The sequence below is a fragment of the Erpetoichthys calabaricus genome, chromosome 1, assembly GCF_900747795.2.
Source record: "Erpetoichthys calabaricus chromosome 1, fErpCal1.3, whole genome shotgun sequence".
Classification (NCBI taxonomy): domain Eukaryota; kingdom Metazoa; phylum Chordata; class Cladistia; order Polypteriformes; family Polypteridae; genus Erpetoichthys; species Erpetoichthys calabaricus.
The window spans coordinates 318,164,041-318,179,779 of NC_041394.2; the positions used below are offsets into that span (position 1 = coordinate 318,164,041).

General features: G+C 37.9%; 1 protein-coding gene across 1 annotated transcript in view; it reads left to right on the plus strand.

Moving 5' to 3' along the window:
* The window catches only part of tmtc1 (transmembrane O-mannosyltransferase targeting cadherins 1), a 607,165-nt gene that overhangs the window by 563,708 nt on the left and 27,718 nt on the right, over positions 1-15,739 (plus strand). The window contains exons 14-17 of the mRNA XM_051929219.1: positions 63-165; positions 1,822-1,957; positions 8,409-8,553; positions 12,578-12,715. Of these exons, the coding sequence (XP_051785179.1) occupies positions 63-165; positions 1,822-1,957; positions 8,409-8,553; positions 12,578-12,715 (522 nt within the window). The remainder of the gene's footprint in view (positions 1-62; positions 166-1,821; positions 1,958-8,408; positions 8,554-12,577; positions 12,716-15,739) is intronic.

Sequence of the window (15,739 nt, forward strand, 5' to 3'; positions counted from 1 at the left end):
GAAATGGAAAATGGAACTAAGTGGCTAACCTATTAATCTTTTTTTTTTTTCTTTCCTTTAAGGGACACTTTGAAGAAGCAAATCTGGTATATCTGCAGGGAATTAAAAGCTGTCCTGAAAACTCAGATCTCCACAATAATTATGGAGTGTTTCTGGTAGATATAGGTGGGTACATTGACTTGAAAGTGCTGTGTTGGTCCATTTGTTATCCTGGATATGTGTTCCATCTGCTGTGGAATTCGAGGACAAAGGGTAACATATTGAAAGTGCATGAGAGAATAGGACTCATCTTACAATTTAACAATACACCTTTCTTATGCTAATCCATTCAGTCTAGTTTAAATTATTTCTTAAAGCTACTCACAGTTTGTTGATTGGGAACACCGCATAGATTGACAAAATCTAAAAGTAATGCAAAAATGGGCAATTAATGTGGAATTATACAAAGAAAATTTGAAGTTTAAGAATGTGAGTACAAAGTAGGATATACTAAAAGATAATATATATGATAAGGAGTTAATTTTCTACAGAATTGTCTAAATAGTCATCCAATATTTATAAGAGAATGTCAATTAAACCTACGCCGTTTCAACTGGAATAATCTTCAGGCGCACTTATGGATATTTCATGGATTGTGTATACAGTATTACTTTATGAATTTGTCTTTAGGTACCCATTCAGCTCATTTTATGACATTTAACTTGCATTTATTTGTTTAACATTTTATTCAAATCACAAGTGCACAGTAAAACAGTTTCCAAATTTATATGAGCAGAGCTTTTTACGTCCTCTGTTATTTACATTCCAACATTTTTGCCACTATGCGGCCACACCTGCATGAAATTTCTGTGTTTATGTTAAAGCAGATTTATTCTCAATGTACAAAACTGCTCACCCAGACAGACACCTGTAAATGATGTTGTCTGACAGACACAATGTTGAAATATGATATGTCGTCAAGTGAATCTCTATATTTATTCAAGTATACATATTTTTTGGAAAATTTTTTCATCAAGTATTTGTATAGCAGGCAGTGACAGATATTATGTAGCTGGCACCTTTATCCATGGAGATATATAAAATCAGAACATAGTATAACTTTTATGCATACATTTTTTATAGTTGCAGCACAGGCAGAGTAAGGGATTCGCCTAGTGGGACACAGAGAGCCAGGGATAGGAATAGTACATTATGTACTGTTGAATGGATTACCCAAGTTCAGTGCTCAGACTCACAGCTGAGTCTTTAAATTTGTGCAATAAAAAATGATGACCATAGAGAAAGTAAGAAAATGAATGTAACAAAAGTGTGCTAGTAAAATCCCTTTATGGACACCTGTGCCAATTACTCAGGAGCATTAGCCGATGTTAAATTGGCACAGTGGGTTCATTTAATGTCCTTCTGGGAGTATTTAAAATATTTTGAATTCTACATGCAGGCAGCTTATTGCTGTTTAAATGGTGAATAAAGAAAATTCACACCAGAAGATGTCAGTGAGCATACAGTAATAACAGCTTCTTCTGAAAAGTAAATGAGAAATGATAGCAATCTGTACTGCATTCTAAAGCGCTAAATAAATAATGAGAGAGATGAACAATAAAGCGATTCTGCATTTTTTTAACTTATCAGTGGCATTGCTTATAAAGAAAATCACTGGTGGTTTGAATTAGCATAAAGATGTCAGGTGTCTTGCATAAACAGATTACTGATCACCTAGCAGTAGTAAAATGAACCTCTGAGGCAACAGATCTGCAGTGTAATCTGCTGAACCCGTGTTGTTAAACATGCTCCGTTTTTCTTTATCTGTCCCTTCTGTTCCAGGAGATGGGGATCAAGCTGCAAAACATTATCAGCAAGCCATTAGGCTTAAACCCAGCCATTATGTTGCCATGGTGAACCTGGGAAGGCTTCTCCGATCCTCTGATCAGAATAAAGAGGCAGAAGCGTGGTATAAGAGGTAGGACAAAATAAACCCTGCATGCTATATCTGAGGACTGGCACGTTCAAGATAAATGTAACTAACAGTTTGCTAGCAATTCAGAAGGTTGAGTGTGTTGATTTAAACACAGCATGGCTTGCTTTTTTATTGACAAAAACATACATTTAGTAAATTAATTTTTTCAGTAAATTTAATTATTTTAGTAAATTTAGTCTAGGCTGGAATCTAATAAATCACCAGGACCAGAAAACATTTAACCTTGAGTGCTCAAAGAGGATGGTGACTGCAAATATAAATCCTGGGCACTTATTTTTTTAAATTCACTGCACACTGGGGAAATTCCTAAGAAGAGGAAGCTAGCAAATATGATCAGGTTATATAAAAAAAGGGAATCAGGTGGATACAAGTAAACATGTGCCAGTAAGCTTAACATGCATCACGGATAAAATAATGGAAGGAATTCTTATGGAGAAGATTGAGTAGCACATGACAAGAACAGGGGTATTAGTGAGCAATCAACATGAACTCGACAGGGGAGATCATTATTTACTAATATGCTGGAACTGTATGAGGAAGCAAGAGAAGGATACAATCTGAGTGGTACATATGATATCATTTATCTTGATTTTCACAAAGCATTTGAAAAGGTGCCAATTGAGAGGTAGGGCATCAAAGTAAAACAAATGGGAGTTCAGGGTGTAGTGTGTAGATGGGTGCAGAATTGGGTAAAAACACAGAAAGAGTTATGGTGCAAGGAACCAGAATTACATGATGCTAAATGTGGTGTCCCTCAGGGGTCAGTGCTGGGGCTGCTGCTATTTTTAATGTTCATTAAAAATCTGGATAGGAATATAAACAACAAACTGGTTTAAGTCAGCAGATGATACCAAGATATATGGATTGGCAGATAATCTAGTATCTGTTGAATCATTATAGAGGGATTTGGGCAGCATACAGGCTTGGCAGATTTGTGGCAGATGAATTTTAATGTAAGTGAATGTAAAATATTACACGTAAGAAATAAAAATGTTAAGTTTGAATACACAATGGGAAGTCTGAAAATTGAAAGTACTGCTTCTGAGAAGGACATATCACTATTTACATCTAGACAGTGTTCAGAAGCCATTAAAGAAGGCTGGCAGAATGTTAGGTTATATAGCGCAATGAGTAGAATACAAGTTAAAGGACGTTATGCTCAAGCTTTATAACTCACTAGTGAGGCGTAACCAGGAGTACTATGTGCAGTTTTCATCTCCGCTTTACCAAAAAAAAAAAAGACAGCATCGCTTGAGAAAGTCCAGAGAAGAGTGACTAGTCTGAATCCAGGACTGCAGGGGATGAGTTATGAGGAAAGATTAAAGGAGTTGAAGCTTCTTTAAGCAAACACAGAGGTGACATGATTGACATTTTTTTTTTAATTATGAAAGGAGTTAATACAGTAGATGCAGGCTGTTACTTTACAGTTAGTTCAATAAGAACACAGGGACACAGTTTGAACCTTGTTGAGGGTAGATTTCTAACATTTGAACATTTTTTTCCACACAGAAAATACAGATACATGGAATAAAATTACCATATAGTGTGGTAGACATTAGGACTTTAGGGACCTTCAAAACTTGACTTGATGTTTTGGATAAATTAGATGCATATGATTAATGAGCTTTGGAAGAGTGAGTGACCTTCTTCTCATCAAAATGTTTCGAATATTCTAAATGAGAAATTTAGATATTGAGCTACAACTGTTACAGTGGTGCACAAAGAAAAATTTTAAGTAAATATTATACAATTGTGATGCACCTTTTTTTGTTTTAAAGCATTCAACATCAACATCATTAACCTGTTGACCCATATTACATGTATTTGTTATCTAAAGCAACTTCCCATTCAACTACAGTTGTTTTGTTATTTATACATTCCAAGCACTGGTAGTTCAGCACAACTTCAGATCACATAGTGAGTCATTGATTAGCATTCATCTGGCAAAAATACAATACCATTGTTATATACATTAGGTTAATTAAATATAAGATTGGCTAAGACTCTGGTACAAACTACTAAATATTAAACTATTAAGTTAATTTAAGAATTCAACCTAAAGTTGCAAAAAATTACTAAAATCACAACCTACTCATATTCCATATGTATAAATCTGAAGATGACTGTACAATACACAAATGACCTATAAGCCTATTTTGGAAAAAAAGTCAGGGTATGGTTTAGAATTTCTGACTTTGCACTGTTAGGAAATTCACTCAGGGACTGACTGGGCAAATGATGATAAAGGGGAATAGATAAATATAAATTCCATATGGCCCTGGAAAAAAACAAACCATGTGTGAGCCACAGTTCTTGCTTAAAGTTTGCTTGGGATCTATTAACATCTTACACATAAGCCAGCCATCTCTCATTATCACTTTAGTAAATGCTTTAACTCACATTGACAGACACATGACAAGAATGCAGTACAGCTACTTCTTTATGTATACAGATGGTAATTATGTGTGTGTGTTAAGTGACCTGATCAGAGTCACACTGCAGGCCACGAGATGAACCTATAACTTACGTTTTATAGCTCAGGGCCTTTACAAAATATTTTTCCATTTAAATTGCCAAATAGAAGTGTTGTTCTTGTCCAATAGAATTGAATTGGACTAATAATAAATGAAAATGATTAGAAGAAAATCATACCTAAATCTATTTACATCAGAAGAAACAAACTTGTCATTGTGTTTTACATTTTTCCTGTCAAGTGTGATTTTTACCTTGCAGTCAATCTTTCTCAGAGTTGTCTCCTACCACTTTGCAAGGTGATGGTAATTTAGCTTGATAGAATGATAATAAAGATAAATTAAAACTAAAAATATAAAGCAAAATAAAGCTTTTAAAGCTTCTGGCTACTTAGTATAATTTGCTATCAGTGCCTTTTGTGATGGACTGGTGCCCAATGCAGTGATTGTTCCTGGCTTTGTGCCTGGTGCTTGCTGGGATAGGCTCAGGCTTCCCTGCTCTGGATAGGCAGATTTGGAAATGGGTGGATGGATTCCATGAAGTACGCTTCTGCCTACCAAATTATACTTTCTATCATAGTGCTGTCTGTGGTGGGATAAGAGGGAAGCTGCAGAGTGCTAGAGAAACTGTACACTACTAAAAATAAGTTTAATGTGACTTAGCCATTTTACAATTTGAGAATGCAGAGGAGACATTCAGTTACTGCAACATATGTCTAAAAGACACTCTTGGTAAAATGCACTCTTATGGTACAACATTTAATTAAAAAACGTATCAACTGGAGTCTATTGGCAGACTTTTTTTTTTTTTTTTTTTCATTTCATACTACTCTAAAAAGACTGAACCTGTGTCGTATGAATGAAAAAAATGTATATCAGTGAAGGACAGTATGTATGAGCTTTACCTAAGGTAGCTCTCCAGTTAAACCACCAGCCTAAAAGGCAGTTTACGGTGATACTAACAGCACAATAATAATCTTATCATATAGCTCCATAAATCATAAACATATAAATTAAACTTTGGTCCCCAAAATAAACTGAATAGCCTAATAATAATCACAAAATTTAATTATATTGAAGTAAAATTATTATCTTTAGACATTTACCCATGATTCATGTTTACTGTATCCTCACCAACACATGCAAAGGAGGCGATATCACCATGCAATCAATGCACAAAGGCAGATAGATTGAGAAACTAACTATGAAGAACTTTTTTAGCGTGTCAGGAGTGAATGTGAAAAATAGAATCAGTCAGGTCATAAATGGTTATGAACAATGGAGGATGATATTTTGTGGAGTTTTAATGCAAGTTTTAATGATAAACACATTTGAGAGGTGCTTATACTTTGAACTAAATCATCCTTTAGCAATGCAGTCAGAACTTATACTGTGTCCCATCTGTGTCTCCTTTGCTACAACAGTTTGAGGATTATTATTATGATTGTTGTTGTTGTTATTGCTTGATTATTATCCGAGTAGTGGTGTATGATTTTTCTGCAAAGCCACCCAAGGCCCTTAACCTGAAAATTGCTCCAGAGACGCTGTACAATGGCTGACCCGTGCTCAGACCCCCAAAGGTCATGTGAAAAGACAATTTCCCCTCAGGAATTAATACAGCATAACAAAAAAAATGTTTATGAAGACACTCCTGCTTGCTATGTCCAGCAGGAACCAATTAGTTCCATGAATGGTCCAGGTTGCATGTGGGAACATAACAGCAACATAATAATGAAAATTACAACAAAATATTATACTTAGCTTGCACTCTCGCTTGCTCTCTCGGTTAGCCAAAGTGCTGTCAGTGCTCTAAGCTGTTACCTTCTTTAGGTGCTTTCAGAGCATACAGAAGGTTCCAGAGGTCCTCAATTAAAAAAATCACAGGTTGAGCAGATCCACCTGTCTTAGGGTTCACAAATACCACCACTTTTTCTAAGTTTAAAATGATAATGTTTTGATACAATTAACCTAAAAATGTCTAAAAAGATTTTTGTCTGGAGACCAAGAAATTCTTTTCTCACAAAGTGAAAAAATATATAATATATAAAAAGGGAAAACAAGTATTGTAACATAATAATAAGAAGAAGAAGAAGAAAAATGGCATATATATTGTATATAAAATATTTCATAAGAATCTAATGTATTCGAGTACAGAGCTTGCTGTATACATTGACCACAGTGATATACTGAATATTGATTGCACTTTCTTGCAGCCTAAACTCTCCTCCACTTGATTAGCTCACGTGCTTTCCACTTACAGTTACTCAGTGATCACCATCCTTAGTTCCATGACATGTAAATCCCTTCAACTAGAGTAAAACATGATGCCATTTTATATGGAGGATTCTGGACCAGAGACAGACAGTGCTCTTATGCCCTCCAATACAGTACTGTAAACCAGGGCAACACTGGTGCAGACTCTACAACCATCATGATTTTGCTCTTGAATGTTTTTTCCCTACTGACCACCAATATATATTAACTGCTAAACTTGATACGATTATTTTATTTGAAGATACGTGTCTTTCAGAAAACAAAGCACATTTTAAAGGGGAGTTTGAGAGAATACATTTATCATGATATGTCACTCTTCACAGACAACAGACTCAGATCACTCTACAGATGAAAAGCTGAAAGCATAGGCCATTATTGAAATATTACCTATTTTGTAAAATAAACACAGACAAAGGTTTGGGGTAGCCACCCCTTATACTTATTAGTATAGGCAAAATTGAGCAATCAAATCTCAATAGGTCTTTACAGACAGAACTGAGGTACATAATGAAAACAATGCGGTTATAAAGTCTGCTATCAGGAAGAGGTGAGGCCACAGGGACTGAAGTGGAAGTGATCTCTTTAGGAGGCAGGGCTGAAAGGACTGGAAGTACAAATGATGTCCTTAAGAGGCAGGATCTTCTGTTGGTCTGCAGAGGGAAAAAGGAGAAAGATTTACAGCACAGCACCAACCCCTGGTCTGGCGGAGAAACACAATTATTTGAGCCCATGTGTCTCCCATGTGCACGTGTGTGACAATTCATTGAATTGACTTAACATGTACACATTTGAGTTGGGGGGAACACACATAGTGAGTAACCAGAGACACCCATACAACATGGGGAAAACTCACCAGCTCCAGACAGTCAGACACAAACCAAGTACGAAACTGAACCCAGATCCCTACAGCAAAATGCAGCAGGGGTAACCTCTATGCCACCACAAAGTAAGAAATGCTGGGTGAACAATTCAAAAATATGAAGCAAATTCAGACTAATACATTTCACTTTAAACTACAAGATTGCTAATCCAGTTGATGCCAATTTGCAGGTCAGTGCTACAGGTATCAGAATATGGAAAAAAAATCCTTGGAGCCATCTGCTTTGCAATGGCCTTTGTTGAGCTGAAAGAATGCGACTCTGTCACCAACTTAAGCTCTTTCCATAGCTTTTGACTTTGCGAAGCTGATTTTTATTGATCAGAGTGAATCATGCTATTAGCATATTATGATTATTTGTCTTAAATCCAAAGCAGTCAGTAAATAACTTTGTGCATAGGATAGTACATTTGTGTGCTTCTGTAGTAGTAGTAGTAATGTCACATGCACAGAGTACAGTGAAATTCTGACTTGCATGTCAGATCAACATACAATAATTCGCCACTCTCCCGCATGTAAACACCGTCAGTTTAGGTGACTCTGACAGAGGGAACAAGTGGAGGATGTTGAGCTGGTTAGCCTTTCAGTTTACAGCCTAATGTCTCAGTCACTAGGGAGCACAATGTACGTTTCTTGTACAGAGGGTTAATTGAACATTAGGTATGCTTATTTATTTGATAAAGTGCACAATGATAGCTCTCTAGTCGGGGATGCTACAGCTGTGGACTGACATAAAGCATATTTGACGAGTGAACCTTAGAAATGTAAATATATTGTTAATTTAACTTTGGATTTTCTTTGTTGTTTTTAGAGCTTTACAGATCACACGGAAGGTAGAAATACTGACACCATTAGGCGCTTTGTATTACAACACTGGCCAATACAAGGAAGCTCTACAGGTGTATCGGGAGGCTGTGGCCCTTCAGCCTGACAATAGTGAAGTAGGCCTTGCTCTGGTAAGACTAGAGAAAGACAGCCACTCTTGGCTAAAAACTTAAAATTGATTTTTATTTACAGAACATTTCTGATGTCTGAATTCTTTGTACAGAATATTTTCAACATGTTGATCACATGTGAATCTAAGGAGTCAAGATGGGCTTTGAGATTTTGTACCCTAATTCTTTTCTGATGTGCTGTTTGACCTTGGCCTCTCCTTTTCTTTTGTGTTATCTAAGTACAGCCAATCACCCTGCTGTTACATGAGTGGAGGAACAAAGGAAGCAAAAGTGGGAGCCTGGCCAGATTCTTTGCTCTACCACTATGCTTAGTGCCTTTGTAAAAGCCAACATTCTAGGTGATCCTGTTTCTAGAGCTTTCTTGTGCTTTAGCCTTGTTCCTGTTTTTTTTCATTTGTGCCTTGTTCTTTGTGTTCTTCAGTATGTTTCCCTGATAATTGTCTTTTTAGTGTTTTAGGTACCTGCCATGTCAATCTGGATTTTTCCATTTAAGTTCTGAAGGACAACTATAATTAAGCAAAGTGTTAGATCTTTAAGGTTCATTTTATATATATATATATATATATATATACACAGTGGAACCTCGGTTTACGAACATCTCGGTACACGTACAAATTGGTTTACGACCAAAAAGTTTGCCAAACTTTTGTATCGGTTCACGACCACACACTCGATATACGAACAAACCAGTTTCCCTTTTGGTTTGTACATGTTCAGTCTCTCCCTGTGCAGCGAGCAAGAGAGCGCGACACACACACACACACACACAGGCAGCTCGAGAGAGAGAGAGGCAGCGCGAGAGACAGAGGCACACACACAGTCAGCAGACAGAGAGAGCTGCGCACACACACACAGGAGCGCGCTAGAGAGACACACACACAGGCGCTCCAGGCTCGCAAAAGAGAGACACACACACACACGCACACACAAACACACACACACACAGGGGCGCGAGCGAGAGAGGGAGGGACGCATAAGGTAGAGAAGGCTTGTTTTTGTTTTCACTTCTGTTTACAGCGATCGGTTTGTAGCGTGCATTGTTGCAATGTTACGTTTCTTGGTGGTTTATTAAATTACGGATTTTTCAAATGTTCATTTTTTTCCCTGTGCTTAAAACTCATTAAAAAAAGTGTTTTTAGCGAGCGGTTCCTAGCACTATAGCGTGAACTATTGCAGTGTTAGTTTTCTCTGTTCAAGGTTTTCTCAGTGTTATTCAATGTTTTTACATTTAGTTTACCATTACGCTGTGCATTCTATGGTATAGTTAACTATATTTGTGCTTAAAAACTAAAAAATATATATATTTACATACAGTTCGTAGGTCTGGAACGGATTAATTGTATTTACATACAATCCTATGGGGGAAATTGCTTCGGTTCACGACCAACTCGGTTTACGACCAGAGTTTTGGAACGAATTATGATTGTGAACCGAGGTTCCACTGTATATATATATATAATTTCTGCAAAATTTAGATGCTGTTTAATGCATGCATTATCATTGCATCACACGGCATGCGCACTGGCTGCCCAGCAACATTTGCTGTACTAGGGCCCCCTAAGTTCCCATGAAATAAAACACACAAAATGGCATCACCTATAAAGGAACATATAAAATGTTGAAGATGTAACATCACCAAAACAATGGATACAATAGTCTGGTTTATATGCAGGTCATCTTTTTGCCTTCCTAAACTGTCTCAAAGCCATGTCTGCTAAACAACATGGGGCAATGTTTTACCTTTCTGTCTCAGTCTCTTTATTGGAGTGGCTACGTTAAGGGATCACTTTGAGAGAGTGATTGCCTCGGCATACCCAGTCAGATGGGGTTCAGCTGCCAAAATGCTTGGGCCATAACACCAACCTGTTGTGTGAATGAGTCCCAAACATAGGAAAATGGGTGTGAGGCTTCCAAAATATAGTCATATAGCAGGCCAGGACCTTCACTAGACACCCCTGAAGAGTCTTACTCAGTCCAGTTTACTCTTCAATGCTATCTACAGGCTTGGCCTTGCAAGGTCCAAAAAAGGAGAGATGGGCAAAAAATGAAAATGACACAAAATACAGGAAAATCACCCAGCTTGTAGACAAAAGAACAAAAAAAATCTTCACAATTAAAACATTTATTTCACAAAAAATAAGGCAAATATGCTCATATGAGAAAATGTGACTAAAAGAAGTTGCATAAAAGGCAATTCCTACAGCAAACAAGTCCTAATACATAATATCCATTAATTTAAAACCTTAAAAACAGGAACAAGATGTCAGCAAAACCACAAAATCCAAAAAAAAAATTGCAATATTAACCACTCCAAATACAAGCGCAATGGTCTCCTAATTTGAGCCTTCTCTGCTCGTTTTAGATAGCCAGAGAGGGGGCACAGTAATAATGATGTCAGGGTGGTCCCACCTGATGGGGCTGCACCCACAAAAGACAAGGAATGGAGATACAATACACATTTAAAAACGTAAAGATACGAAAAATAACAATAAAACAAAATGCACAAAAATGCAGACTCATACATAACACAGCCAAGCTTCCTTATTTATGTTTCTTTGCCCCCAAGTTCCCCCCCCCCCCCCCCCCCACACACACACACCATTAGCAACATTATTAGCACTGCTTAGTAATAAATAGGAATGTGAGGGACCAAGGTCAAACATAACAATATTTTTTTATCTTAGATAATTTTTTTCTGATCATTTGTTGTGAATATTCTTTAAACTTTATTTCTACAAACATGACCATATGTGTGTTTTGGATTAATTACTTAGTTTGAGAAACATATTCATATATTTCAGAGTCTCAGCATTTTGTTTGTGCTGCACCATTGCTAAGGAATGTCTCTCCTGATGCACTGTGTGTCATGTCACTTCAGCCCACTGTCTGAGATTACACTTTTAAACCTGTGTTAGGTATTCTGATTCCCCCTTGCTGGTTCAGTTCCTAATCTTCACATTTTGGTTCTGGTGATATTTTTGTAGTTTTGGTAAAAATCCTGAGAAAATACACATCTCCTGTTCCATTTTTAACAATTTCTTTGTGATTCTTCTCAGTCCACTATGCATGCAGACAATATAATGAGGTTGGTTGGATTTGAAAAAAAAAGGCAGGTGAGCCACTTTGAGTATTCGCAGCTGGCAAACAGGAAGAGTCAGAGAGCAGTTTGAGAGCCATCCTGAAACATGGGTCTTAGATTTTAAATTTTAGATTTAGGGTTTTTTGCACTGATTTTGATCATCAATGGCCTGCACTTTCAGGCTGTTTTTTGATCCTTGTCTGTTACTATCTTGAAAAACACAATCCTCAATCCTAATTTCAGATTTTCTTTTTCAGTTTGACATTCTTGTAAATAATTTTTCTCAGTTACATTTGTCTCTAAGTGATGATAATTTCTGTGATTCTCTTTTTTCATGGGATCCCAAGTTAACACAGCACCAGTGCGACTGTTGTTCATATTGTGAATGATCCCTTCTCTAATACCAAGGCTGTATTTCACTTTCGACTTTCTCTGTTTGACCTCACTACTTCTGCATACTCCTCCTATGCTTAGACCTTTACTAGACTCACTAGAACTTACTACTCTTGGTTCATTTTGTTCTTACTTGTTAAAGAATCCACTTCCCTGAAAAGTCAGTTTAATTTTTTTTTCAAGGTTCTCGGCTTGGTCCACCTCTTATATATTATCCCAAGCTGATAGATTCCCATCTCTTTCATGGTGCAAACCTGCATGAAAAGGCAAGGCACAGGCTTTTTCTAACTGAATTTTAATACTTTTAAATAGTGGAGTGCACCGCCTGGTGATGGCATTTGCCTCACACTAAATATGGAGGACCTTCAGCCTTCAAATGTGAACAGACGTTCCTCCTTCTGGCTGCAAGTCAAAGCTAGAATGGCACATCATTTCTGTATGACAGCACAGAATATGTTAGCTCCCAATTGAGAAAAAATTACTTATATATCAAGTAATTATTTTACTTTTTGTAGCTGTCAGGTATCCTGTTAATTTTCTTTCTTTTCTTAGGCCCAGGTTTTAGCAATGTCAGGCAAAACAAAGGAAGCAGAAAAGATGACCCAGGACATCATCTCGAAAAACAAGGATTGTATTGAATGTTATCGTCTCTTATCTGCAGTTTACAACAAAAGAGAGAGCCACAGCGAGGTATGAAAAATAACAGTTTTTGAGAATTACCAAAGTCCAAATAACATAATGTAGTCTGCATCATTCTGCACAAACAGCATTTTTGGCATCATCCCATAGATAGCTTTGTTTCTTTTAATCACAGCTTTCAAGAGTACCAGATGAAATCAATGCAAGTTTTAAGTAACTGGGTTTTAATTCATGGTTTGTTTTCAGGCATCAGCAAATGCAGCCAACAGTATTTCACTGCCATCTGTATGCTTTACAAAACAATATGGCCGTTTTGTGCCCTGGGTTCAAATCCTGTGTGGAGTTTGCAGGTTCTCCAAAGGCTTGTGTTAGATTTTCTTTGCATATTCTGTTTTTCCCTCCCATACGCCAAACGTGTTCACTGTCAACTTTAAACTGAACCTGTCACGGGGTAGGCTTCGCTCTTGTAAGACTAGAGAAAGGCAGAAGTTGTTTGCTAAAAACATACAACTTTAATAACAGAACATTTATTTTGACTGAATTCGGTGCACAGAGTCACGCATTTACAACATGCTATTGATGAATACTACATTCCTGGTCTGTGAACTCAAGGTATCAGGATGGGCTTTGAGTTTTTATACCCTAGGCCTGCTCTTATGTGCCCTTGTGATCAGTATTGTCGAGATGAGCTCTGCCTGCTTCCTCTGCCCCCAACCTGGATAAAGAAGATTTGAAAACGAATTGCTGGCTTATCTTCATAAAGATGGCGACATATTAAGGGAAACCAGCGACCACTCTAAACATCCATCCATCTTCTAAACACAATTATGAAGGGCAGGGTCGCTGGAGACTGAGGCATACAGTAAATCTAGGAAACCAGAGAGTATTATTCCTACGCAGACTCATCCTTACATATATAAAAGGGTCATTAACAAGAAGTCCATGATTTTAAAAATATAGCACTCTAAAGATTGAACAAACCTCACTTATTAATCTTCTAAAAGTTGGTAGAAAAGTTATAGGTTCATGATGTGGTGTTGTTTTGGGGGTAGGCTTATGGGGGTAACTGCAAGTCAGTTCTTACAACAGACTTTTGTAGAAAAATGTAAGCCTTACTTTTTGATCATTTTTACATGCGATATGACATTCGTCTCACTTATGAAGAGTAAGCCATACTGTATAACCACTGCATAACTAACAATGCTCAACAGCAAATACTGGAGCACTAAGATAAATAAGGGAAAACTGAGGATAAACACACACTCCATTGCAACAAATATTCTTACACAATTTAAAGAATCAATAAGAAATTGAAATAACTCAGAGAAGTGGTGCCAGTTGACACACACAAAACACAAAGAAAGTCTGTTGAGAGGACTGCCACTCCAGTATTTTATAGTCAAATTTATAAGAAAGCCAGAGCTCCATGAGTAGAAATCAGAAGTGGGGATACACTTCCCTTGAGGTAACTAAAATCTTAAGTGAGGTCAAGCACTGCCCTTCAAGCCACTATGTGTATTTGAGATCCATGGAGGAACAAGATTAGGAATCAGCAAAATACACTGTGGCCTATATATGGAACCTAAGGTGGGACATAAATGGGCACCCCATCTTTACACATTAAGCATGAAGTTAAGAAACATGAGACCACCATTCACTAAGAAGGAGGACAGGTGGAAATAAACCAAGGTAAGGAGGTATGAATACGCAGAAAAGTATCATGGAGTTTTGACAGAGTGGCTAAGTCCCAGCTTCTCCATTTGATAGGCTGTTAGATCAGTTTGCAAAAACACTACTTTATCAGAGTGATTTGTTTGATTGGAGTTGTTAAGCTACACCCACCAACAATACATACATATGTTCCCATATTATTATTCTTTTTTCGGCTGCTCCTGTTAGGGGTCGCCACAGCGGTTCATCTTCTTCCATTTCTTTCTGTCCTCTGCATCTTGTTTTGTTACACCCATCACCTGCATGTCCTCTCTCACCACATCCATAAATCTTCTCTTAGGCCTTCTTCTTTTCCTCTTCCCTGGCAGCTCTATCCTTAACATCCTTCTCCCAATATACCCAGTATCTCTCCTCTGCAACATGTCCAAAGCAACGCAATCTCACCTCTCTGACTTTGTCTCCCAACCGTCCAACTTGAGCTGACCCTTTAATGTACTAATTTCTAATTCTGTCCATCCTCGTCATACCCAGTGCAAATCTTAGCATCTTTAACTCTGCCACCTCCAGCTGTGTCTCCTGCTTTCTGGTCAGTGCCACCATCTCCAACCCATAGCTGGTCTCACTACCGTCCTGTAGACCTTCCCTTTCACTCTTGCAGATAACCATCTGTCACAAATCACTCCTGCCACTCTTCTCCACCCATTCCACCCTGCCTGCACTCTCTTTTTCACCTCTCTACCACAATTCCTATTACACTGTACTGATGATCCCAAGTATTTAAACTCATCCACCTTCACCAACTCTACTCCCTGCATCCTCACCATTCCACTGACCTCCCTCTCATTCACACACATGTATTCTGTCTTGTTCCTACTGACCTTCATTCCTCTCCTCTCTAGAGCATATCTCCACCTCTTCAGGGTCTCTTCAACCTGCCCCCTACTATCGCTACAGATCACAATGTCATCAGCAAACATCATAGTCCACAGGGACTCCTGTCTAATCTCGTCTGTCAACCTTTCCATCACCATTGCAAATAAGAAAGGGCTCAGAGCGGATCCCTGATGTAATCCCACCTCCACCTTGAATGCATCCATCACTCCTACCTCAAACCTCACCATGGTCATACTTCCCTCGTACATATCCTGCACAACTCTTACGTACTTCTCTGCCACTCCTGACTTCCTCATACAATACCACATCTCCTCTTGAGGCACCCTGTCATATACTTTCTCCAGGTCCTCAAAGACGCAATGCAACTCCTTCTGGCCTTCTCTATACTTCTCCATCAACATCCTCAGAGCAAACATCGCATCTGTGGTGCTCTTTCTTGGCATGAAACCATACTGCTGCTCACTAGTCATCACCGCACTTCTTAACCTAGCTTCCATTACTCTTTCCCAT